At 44.4% G+C, this 10,851-nt stretch overlaps 1 protein-coding gene across 1 annotated transcript in view; it reads left to right on the top strand.

The window, feature by feature from the left end:
- Nucleotides 1-1,417, top strand: part of CD101 (CD101 molecule) — a 35,310-nt gene extending 33,893 nt beyond the window's left edge. Inside the window, exon 11 of the mRNA XM_023535408.1 lies at nucleotides 1,097-1,417. Within this exon, the coding sequence (XP_023391176.1) occupies nucleotides 1,097-1,338 (242 nt within the window). The 3' untranslated portion in view covers nucleotides 1,339-1,417. The remainder of the gene's footprint in view (nucleotides 1-1,096) is intronic.
- Nucleotides 1,418-10,851: the final 9,434 nt, after the last annotated feature.

Genomic DNA, 10,851 nt, shown 5'->3' with positions numbered 1-10,851 from the left:
GCTCTGATGTCAAAGATGCTATCATAAGTAAGTGTAGTTGGAAGACCACATTTTGTAGTTGGTGTCTCCTTAAGCATGTGTCTTTCTGCATTCAGGGACTATACACCCTTTCCTTGGACTGGTAACTTAGGGCGCTGTTTCCTGGAGCCTGTGACAGTTCTGGTCTCTCTCCTTTGCTTTCCTGGCTGTGTGGCCGGGACCCACTTTGGGGTTGTGTGTGCGTGCGCTTCCCTGTGGACTGCAGCTGCTGATGGGGTATCTTCAGCAAGCCTTCATATAGTATCTTCTGCCCAAGTCGATCTGATTTAATTCAGATCAGCAAAAGTTATGAAGCACATATGCTAGGCACTGTAGGGGATATAGAGACAAATGGCACCATCGGACATACTCAAGTAACTGTGACGGAACAAAGGAGATGGTTAGAGGGGAATGAGAGAGATGTGTAAGAGGAGGATAGAAGAGAAGACCTGTGCCTGAGGTGAGGTCAGACCACCTGGCGGTGGAAGTGTGATCTGAGCTGGGCCAGAAAGACCTAGAAGATTAGGGTGCAGAGAGCATGCCAGGGGGAGGCAGCAGTAAGAACAGAGAGAAGGAGCCTAATGGAGGGTGACTGGGGCTCAAAGAGTCAGGAGGGGTGCTGTTTTATCAGGACGGTGCAGTGCGCGTATGTGCGTGTGCGTGTGTGTGTTTAAGAAGCAGCAGTGGGAATAACTCCGTTAAAAATGCAGGACCGGCAGCAGAGTTGAGAACAAGGGTTGAATTATAGATATCTTTTCTGAGGAACGAAGATTAAAGGAGAGGTTTTCTTTTTTGTTTTTCTCTCTGGCTGTTAGTTTTAAGTAGGTCATTGGAACCTCCGGTGGTTGGAAATTGCTGGGCGAGGGGGCGTTAGGTTGCCTGAGCAGCATTTCTGGAGTTTTCCTCTCCAGCAGCTCTTCCCTTCGCTCCTCACGTCGGATTTAAGGGGCTGGCTGCTATTTGGCCCCATTATTTTTACATAGGTTCGCCTGGAACGATAAATTTCAGAGGTGTTTATAATTGATTCGTACAAATAAGTCAGAGATGAATTATTCTGTTTTTCTCCTTTCCGTCGTAGAGCCCACGTTTCCTTCCAGGATCTGCTCGTCGGCACCTTTGGTCTATTTCATATTCATCTGCCCCTTCATTATGTTCATTCTGCTGCTCATTGCCCTCCTCTGCTTATACTGGAAGGCCAGGAAGCTGTCAACGCTGAGTCTAAATGCCCAGAAAGAAAAGGCTCTCTGGGTGGACTTGAAAAGGGCCAGAGACAGGTACACAAACAGGAGAGACGAGGAAGAGGAAGGCGAAGACATCTGAATCCCCAGAGGCACCTGCAGCCCTGTGGGGAAAGTGCAGACATTGGAATTGGACTGACGGGACGTAAATGAACCCTGGTTTTGCCCTTCTCTGTGTCTGTGGCCTCGGGTAAGTTACCAAGAGTCAGAGGGAACATTTCTTGAGTGCGTGTGTGGTGCCAGGCACGGTTAAGTGTTTCTTTGTGTGTGACCTCATCTACCCCTGGCGTCCCTCCCAGGAGCTAGGTGGCATCATTGCCCTGTTTTACGATCAGCACACCTCCCTGAGGCTCAGGTTCCCCGTCTGTGAGGAGAGAAGTCCTGTCCCCACACAGCCTCTGGGGGTCAAATGAGAGCCTGTGGCCAAGCCGAGGGGCAGCCTTCCCTCTGAGCTCCTCCCCTCTATGTCACAGTCCCTGAAAACACTCAGTGTTCTGTCACGTGAGCTCTAGGTAACCTTTTGCCTCCAGATGAGAGGCCAGGAAAGGGCCCAATGTCTGCAAAGCGAAAGAAATTGAGACTCGGCCCTTCTTTCTCATCAAATCTGCCTTCAGAAAGAATGTGACTTCCTTCAGGGCGGAAATCCATTTTTCTTCCTCCATCGCATCTATAAATGACATTCAGGAGCACTCCGTAGCTGATGCTTAAACGACATCGGTTCTTTGGTGAAATGATAAAGCATTTGGTAGCCTGTATCTCTTTCTTTTCTCTATAAGACTTATTAAGTCATTGCTAAAGAAAACCTTTTTTTTTTTTTCAATTTTGCAGCAATGTGCCAGTCAGCTCCCCGCCCCCCGCGCCCCCCTCCCCCGAGTCCTTATATTCTCCTTCCTCCCCACACCAGAAGGTCCACCTGGCTCCTGGTTCTTAGCCAGTGCCTTCTTCTCTTTGCCTTGACAGCACTGAGTGGTAGGAAAGGGTGTTGTGGCAATTATTTGCGGGAGAAGGGGTCGCCAGTCCCACCATGCCCTCCTACTCCAGCAGGAGCTGGAAGTTAAAGAGGGAGCAGTCTGGTCCCTCAGGGTCCCCTCTTCTCAGCCAGGGGACTGGGGATGGGAAGTGTCATGGCTAAGGCTTTTAACAGTCGTCCCCCAGGTTATAATGACTGTCCCCACCAGGCCCGAGGTTCCCTCACCTCTGTTTCAAAAGCTGCTTAGGTCCTGTCGTAGGCAGAAATGGAAATCAATCCGTGTCACCTAACAGACTTGAAAAACCACATCCGTTTATTGTCTATGTGACCAAAAGCATTGCTTTAACACTTGGTAATTTGCATTTCCAAGGAGAGCAATTTATTTTTAATTATTTTATCAGGAACTTGCATCCTCTCCAAACATAATTAGTTCCTCTGCAAAGGGATTATTGGTGGCTATGAGAACTCCCAGTGTAGACCTACTGGTTCCTTAAATCCATCTCCCTTTATGGCCTTATTTGAACTATTCCAAATGTTTCCTCGAACAAGGCAACACATTTGTTTCTTCTCTCTCAGGTAAAGGAGTACATTTTTTTCAGAAAACAGAGCTAAAGTAAGACTTCTTAGAAAGTATGATTAGCCCACCACTCCACCTTCCTCCCCCATTTTTTTTCCAGAAACTTGCATTTTAATTGGGATTTTGAAGGGAAAGAGCAGAACTGAGCCCTGTCAGAGGGAATCAGAATAGATTTTGACACTGCCCCTCTCTGTCTTCACCTGGATACCCTTTCAGCTCTTAGCTCAACCCCTACTTTTCACGTTTGAATCCAGCTCGGAGGATGCATGGAACAGACACTCAAATATCCAACTGCTCCCCCAGAGCAGAGCCTGGGAATGAGCATTTTCCAGTGAGCATCCCATGTCGGCACTGGGAGGGGCGTGAGGGATCCAGACAGGGCCCCGCGCCCTGGGGTTATCCCCTTGTTTGTTCAGGATGCTCTGCTGTCATCTGTAGGATCTGGATCAGATTTTCTAAGAAGCCACACTGCATTCTTTTGGCCCACAGTGAGTTTTCAGGCAACTAAAAGCCCAAGGTCTTCCTTTTTCCTTTTTGCACTTCTAGGATAAAATTTGTTTTCCCCCAATTCAGTAGACAATTCACACGAAACCTCTTACGTCGTTGCTAAGGAAAACCTTTTTTTTTTTTTTTCAATTTTGCAACAATGTGCCAGTCAGCCCCCGAGTTCCTCCCCACACCAGAAGGTCCACCTGGCTCCTGGTTCTTAGCCAGTGCCTCATGCTCCAGTTACGTACTTGTTCATTTTCGTTTTTTAAAACCTAATGGAGAACTTCACTTTTACTCGTTAATTTCAAGTTTTCCTTTCTGTTACCACCTGGTTTTGCTCTGAGCTTCTTGTGTTTTACGTCTTCCTTGGCAACAGGACAAACCTGTCTCGGGAGCTGGCTACCTACGATGTGGTCCACTGTCTGTCTTTTAAAATACCATTGTTGGGATACGGCCACTCTCATTTGCCTACGTATTCTCGGTGGCTGCTGTCATGACAGTATGAGTGGTTGGGTAGTTGCCACGGAGACTGGATGACCCACGAAGCCAGAAATGTTTACTATCTGGCTCTTTAGGGGAAAGTTTGCCAAGCCCTCCTCTCTTTTAGTGACTAATGTTCTATCTGTTTTAGCCACGTATTATGTTCCCAGGAAACTTGATTTGACCCATGATATCTGTATCAGTTATATATCCAATTAATTTAATAAATAATCTTAGACTCTCCGTATTGGTGTCTAGTCCGAGCAGATCTGAAATTTGCGCCCTCTCTACCACACTGCTACTAGAGATGGGGAATGCCACACCATGCTCCTGAGTACTTACTCTGTCAGGGACAAGACAACACAGAGAAGAATAAGCATGAATAGGCTCTTTTCATCATTTTTAGTCTAGTGAGACATCTGTTGGAACAACTGATTTATGGCAGCAGATGAATGTGATGGCAGAAAGTCATGTGCCATAATAATTTCTTACAATCGTACAGGAGTTGTTCATCATTACAGAGGTTCACGCCATCCCCATGCAAAGGGATTGTTATTCCCATCCTGCAGGTAAGAAATTGAAGTTCAGAGCAGTTGGGACTTACCCAGGATCACCCAGCCATATGTAGGAGAGTAAAAACTCAAATTGAGGTCTGCCGACAACAAGTCCTGGACGCTCCACGATAAACACTGCTCACATCCATTGTGATGGCGAAAATCTGGTGATGATAATATTCCCTTCATATGGCTGTTATGAGGCTAAAGTCAAATACTTACATGGGGATAAGTTTTAAACCATTTCAAGTAATAAATGAACGTCATTATAAGCCAAGTGTTTCCTGGCCTTACCTGTCTGTGCACATATATGAAATTAAATCAGCAATAATTATCCAAATTTTACAGACTTTCGCCCCAGGCTGCATATACAGAGTCTTGGCCATCTAGAAAGTGTTCTTCACAGATTTCGGGGGATCCCCTAGGGTTCTGTGAAGTCATATGAGCTCACAAACAAGTCCACATGCACACAGTTCTCTGCAGTTCTGTTCAGCTCCATGGGTTCCCCCTGTAGTTGGGCTGCTGGAGCATATGAGATGCCATGCTGAGCAGCGCCCAGTGATAAGTAAGCAAGGAAAAGCACCGACCTCCCATTCAGCCCTTGCATTACAGTCTGTTTAGATCACAAATTAATCCAAGTTTGCTTGTTCCCTATGTCTGTAAAGATCTCTTGTGAAAACAGATCCTTCAGCTTTTGCCCAATATCTCCTTTCTCTGTAGGGTCCAGACACCAACCTGTCTGGGACCAGTCTGGTGAGAGACAGACTTCATGCTATGCTCTCCATTTCCCATTCTCAGCTCCCAGGAACCTCTGTATTAACCTCTTCATTACAGGACCCCTTACCCTCCTGCAAGTGGGTCATGCAAATAGGGAGGCTCCCCACTCATCAGAAAGGTCCAGAGAAGGTTTGCATTTCCTGTAGGTTCAGCTGGGACTTATGCTATGCTGGCTATTAGTTTTTACTCCTAATGCAGCAAAGTGCATAGAATCAGCATAGAACGTACATGATGATATGGATGAGTCTTACAGCATTTGTTTAGTGAAAGAAGCCAGAAACAAAGGCTATGCACTATGTGATTCCATTTCTATGAAGTCCAACAACCAGCAAAATGAGTCTATGGTGACGGAAGACAGAATGATTTCCTCTTTATTCTGAGTATTGACCAGGAAATAGCATGAGGAAACCTTCTGTGGTAACTGAAATGTTTTGTATCTTTGTCTAGTTGGTGGTTTCATGGGTGTATTTATGTGTGAAAATTCACTGACCTGTCTTCTCAAGATCTGAGTACTTTACTATATGTAAATAACTTAATAGTATAGAATATGTATTATATAATACATAATATATAATATGTAACATATATTATTAAGTTATATAAAACATATAATATATAACTTAATAATATATAATTATATATTAGATATATCTAATTATTCTATAGTATCTATAATAATATATCATATAATATGTATTATATATTATTATATGTAAAATAATATACAATTTATTATATATAAAATAATATGTAATTTATTATATGCAATACATATAACATATAATACATATTATATATGATGTAAAAAGGTGATGTATAACTTAGAAATATATAAATATAATAATATAATAAATAACTCATTGTATGTAAATAAATTTGAATTTTTTACAAAAGCATTTTTCTTTCAAAGAGTATTTGAGAACCAACCAGATGACCAACACAGAGTGAGGGGTTTTAATGTACAAGAGAAATTACAAGATTAACTTGTTCCACACACATCTTCTGATATTTAGCACGTGCCAAGGCACCCGCTAGGAGCTAAGGATGCAGAAATAACTGATGTCGTCCATTCTCTCAAAGAGGACAGAGCTGATGTTTACTTTATTGAGCAGCCATCAGGTGCTATGAGGGTTGAATCCTTATGACAGTCTTGAGAAGAAGCCAAGATTAAACCACAAACAGGATAAAGCAGTTAAGTATCGTGCCGAAGGTCACCGATCATGAAGTGGCAGAGCCCGCATGGGAGCCCAAGTACGCCGATTCCAAAAGCAGCCCTTTTCCTATGCTGACTCCAGTTGTGAAGAGCCTGCTATCTCATTACGAGCAAAGACCTCCACATGCAAGGTAATGAGAGGACCGCCAGGACAGAAAATGATGACAGGTGCTTGTTTTGTCACTTGCTAAGTACCGATTTACTCTAAGAAGGGGAGTTGGGTTTTGACCGGAGGAGCAGGGGACCCCTTTGCACCCCTTGCCCTGGTGACCCGATTTTCATTCAGTCCAGAGCATATTGATTAGATGGCTACACTGTGCTGCCTTTGCTGCTGTTCAAATAGACACACGAGAGTGTGTTTTTGTGATGGTCTCCCATGACTGAAGGCAGATGCTGTAAGTTCTTAAGTCTGTCTTTAGGGAATCTTTGTATTGTTTAATAGCCTGCCTGACAGCAGCTCTTTGTACCACCCTGCTGGCAGCAGGAAATTGTTTGAGGAATCTTCTGTTCTCAGTAGCCAGATATAACCACAATCGTCTTTATTCCTTATGTGTGGGCCAAATACCTTCTAGCCATGAATGTGGCAAAGAGCTGTATGCAGAAAGCACCACTAGTGAAGCGAAACACGGAACAGTGTTATAGGGGTTTGAAGTGGCCGGCCTTCGCTTCGACATTGAATAAGGGTTACTGGCTCAGCCCCACGTCGGCCGCTAACACGCTCCCACACACGCCTAAATTCCTCACCTGAAACTTTTTTTTCCAGATGGAGGGGATATATTCAGTGTAGTATTAAGTGTGGGTCATTCAAATGCAGTAAACCAGGAGACTTCCCACCTGGCAACAGAAAGCTAACTGGCAACTGTGATATTCAGTAATCTTTCCACACGAAAGAAGTAGTTAGCATTTGAGCCCTCATAAGAAGTCAGCTGCAGTGAGAGAAAGTCGAGGCTGCTCACGACTCCCTGTTAGGCCCTTCCTCTTAGTCTTTTTGCTTCTCTTAGATGGTGTGCCCAACAAATACATCAGCATCTCAACAGTCAGGAATGTGAGTTCTGGATTTAGACGGCTCAGGTTCGAATCCTGACATCGCTCCCTGACCGTGTCGTCTGTGGCGGTTCATCTAGCTTTGCTTCAATTCCTTCATCCACAAAATGAAGATAATACCCATTACTTCATAGGATTTGTGGTAAGGATTCTATGATATATGTGTGTAAAGCAGTGAGAACTCATAAAGGTTAAGTGTCATCATTATCACCATGGACATCAGTGAAGAGCTGGCCCTTTGAATCCTTTTGACTCCTGAAAAGGAAACCAGATACCTGTCTTTTACCACCTAATTTTGAATGTTTTAGCAGGGAGGACAGGGCATGAGGATAAAACACATGCATGGACTTGGCCTCAAAATAGGATCATCGCTTGAGTCCTCAGCTCAAAAAGCTAATTTAGGGAAAGATAAGTGTAAAGTTTAAGGAAAAATTTGGATATCAAGGCTGTGTGGACAGAGGAACGTTGTCTAAGGATAAAATTGTCTAAGTACTTTACGATTAAGTGAGGAGCCAGGATAGTTTAATCCAGGAGTTCCAGGTGAAGATATATAAATATATGGGAATTAACAGGGAATGAAGCCACCAGAGACTCCTATCCTGAGGTACTTTCTACCTGTATTAATTAGCTAATTCAATTTGCATGTAGATCTAAGTGCAAATGGCACATTTGGAAAACAAACATTATGGAAGATAACAAATAATTAGCTTGGGAATTCATATTATTCTGCTCTGGCTGCCATAACAAAATACCACAAACTGGGTGGCTTAAACAGAAAATACAGAAATGTATTTTCTCACATTTCCAGAGGCTGGGAAGTCCGAGATCAAGGTGCCAGCTGACTGGCAAGGGCCCTACTCTCGGCTTATATACTGCCAACTTCTCTGTGTCCTCACACGAGGGCGGGATGGGGGTGCCAAGAGAGAGATGTCTCCCCAGTGTCTCTTCTTCTAAGGCACTAATCCCGTCATGAGGGCCCCACCCTCATGACCTTATCTAAACCTAATCACCTCCCGAAGATTCCCATCACGTTGGGAAGTAGAGGTTCAACATATGAATTTGGGGCAGGGGACAAAATTCAGTCCATAGCACTTGGGGAGGGTATACAACTTCAAAGCAAAACCAAGGGAGCAGAATTTCCCCCACCTACCATTTAACCGTGCCCCAGCTCTTCATCGGAAATAGGCAGTTACTAAAGTGGCAGGAATGGTGTCATCATGAAAAAAGTGTGAGGACGAAAAGGGATTGCTTAAACACGCATGCAGAGCTCTGGGCAGGAGTCCCAAGGACCCGGATGATTCCTTCTCTACAGCTACCAATTAATGCTGTTTTCATCTCCCCTGGAACCAAGGGGAATCGTTGAAGGTTGAAGGGAGGGATTGTGGGGAAAGCAGGAAAAAATGAGGTATGGGCGACAAGAAATGGGCAGTTAATACATAAGAGGGAGAAAGCGGAAATACAAGCCAACAAGCCACAGAAAGAAGAACCTCGCACCCCCTTCCTCCCCCCATCCCCCACAGGTCTTCTCTGGGCACAGGTGGGTCTCTGACCCCCCTACCCCGGGCATCTGCAGGGTCGGCAGCTTCTGAAGGAGCCCGCTGACAGAGAAGGAAGAAGACTGCGTGCTTGCAGGAGGAAACCCTTCAGACCCCAGGAGAGCCAGTCAGCTCCACAGCACGGGGCAAGGGTTCACTGACTCTGTACAGAAGAAAATAAGTTTCTTCCCCTGTGTGTGGAAACAGGTCTGTCAGCTTCTGCTTCGAGTAAGGTGGAAGTTCGCTCCTGGGAATGGAGGGTGAGAAAGTACTAAAGAGGAACAGAAGGGCAGAAAGAGCTAGAATTTTTAAAGGGGATGCCATGGGCCACCCAGGAAGGCTGCCTCAGATCTTCATTACAAGATTTATTACCTCTTCTTACTGTTGCACGGGAGCAAATCTCTCACTTAGAACTTCCTAGCCTTCGTCCAAATGCGGGTAAACCTTGAGAGAGGGCCGAGAGAGGGAGATGGAGGTGGCAGATGAGAGAAGTGAGAAGTGACATGCTGTGAGGCAAATCGACAAGACAGGAGATGGTGTGACTGAATGAATCAGTCGCCTAGTGCAAGACAGAGCCTTTGTCCCAAAGAACCACATCCCCTCTGCGGTTTCTAGGCTGCTTCCTGTGCGTTCACCGAGAAAAAAAAAAAACCACCCAGATTAATTGCATTTTCTTTTCTGCTATGCTCTGCAAGCTGATAAATCAAGGGGCAGCTATAGACAGAACATGCAAGAGCTGCAGCAAAGCACTTGAACAAGAAGGAACAGCGTGGCATTGGTGTGACCCCGTGCCTGACTAAATGACCACACCTAAAGCTTGATGACGAAGGCGCCATGATTACCTGGAGGAGATCTCTCCAGGTTGAGCCAAAGTGCTCTGCCTTGTTCAGCATTTTGACTGGCAACTTGGATAAAGTCAAAGAGAATGGGCTTGTTACATGTTCAGTTGACGCGTAGTCAGGGGACAGCACTAAGCTGACAGGAACAAGATTCAAAGAGATCTAGACAGGTGAGAATGATGGATCAAAACTAACAAGTTGAAAGATAGAATCCATCGTTAGTTCAAGCAATTAGATGTACCCGGTAAGGGAGACTTGAGTTCACAAGTGGAACATAAAAGCAGTGGTTTTGGTTGATTGCACACTTGATATAAATTACCCGCATGACATGTTCGTTAGAAAGAAGAGAAAAAGTTTTGCAGATTTACATTGCTTATACAGAGTGGTCATATCTAAAATAAAGGCGATAATTATCCCACAGTATTCTTCATATTCAATTCTATTTCAGATGCGTCAAATTAAGCACACATTCATCGAAAAATGCCTGTGATGGGGTCTGCAGGGGAGAGAAGTAATTGAAGCAGTTGGAACAGTTTCTCTGAGGAATGAGAACACGTGTGGTGTGTGGGGAGGATAAGATAGCCATATTCAAATATTTGAAAGTGACATTGCAAAGAATTAAGTGTATTATGTGTAACTCCAGATGCCAAGTAGATGGAAGTTCCAGACAGAAAGGTTTCCACTCAGTATACATTAGAATTAACTGACAGTTTGAGAGGCCCAAGTAGAGAATTTGCTATGACCACAAGTTTTTATGCTGAATCCATTAGGCATGATTTCGACAGGACTGAGGAGGATATACTAGGTGACTTTAGGTTCCCTTCCACTTAATTTATTTCACCTAGTAGATATGTGTTTCATTTCTATGTGCTACGTGTATAGTGAGGGGTGAGAAAAGCAGAAATAAGTCCCTGCTCTCTTGGGACGTATATGTTTAATCTACGGAGGAGACAGACGATCAACAAGGAAACAGACAATGACGATCTAAATGTTATGCAGAAGGAGATAGAGAATGACAAAGAAGAACCTCTGTGGATAAAGAAGTCGGGAAGTCTCACTGTGGTGACATTTAAACTGAGATCTAAAAGGTGAGACGCTTGCTTTTAAATAACTAGAA

Source organism: Pteropus vampyrus, unplaced genomic scaffold, assembly GCF_000151845.1.
Source record: "Pteropus vampyrus isolate Shadow unplaced genomic scaffold, Pvam_2.0 Scaffold6, whole genome shotgun sequence".
NCBI classification, from domain to species: Eukaryota; Metazoa; Chordata; class Mammalia; order Chiroptera; family Pteropodidae; genus Pteropus; species Pteropus vampyrus.
The sequence above is the reverse complement of the archived record's forward strand: the minus strand, read 5'-3'. Positions and strand labels throughout refer to the sequence as shown.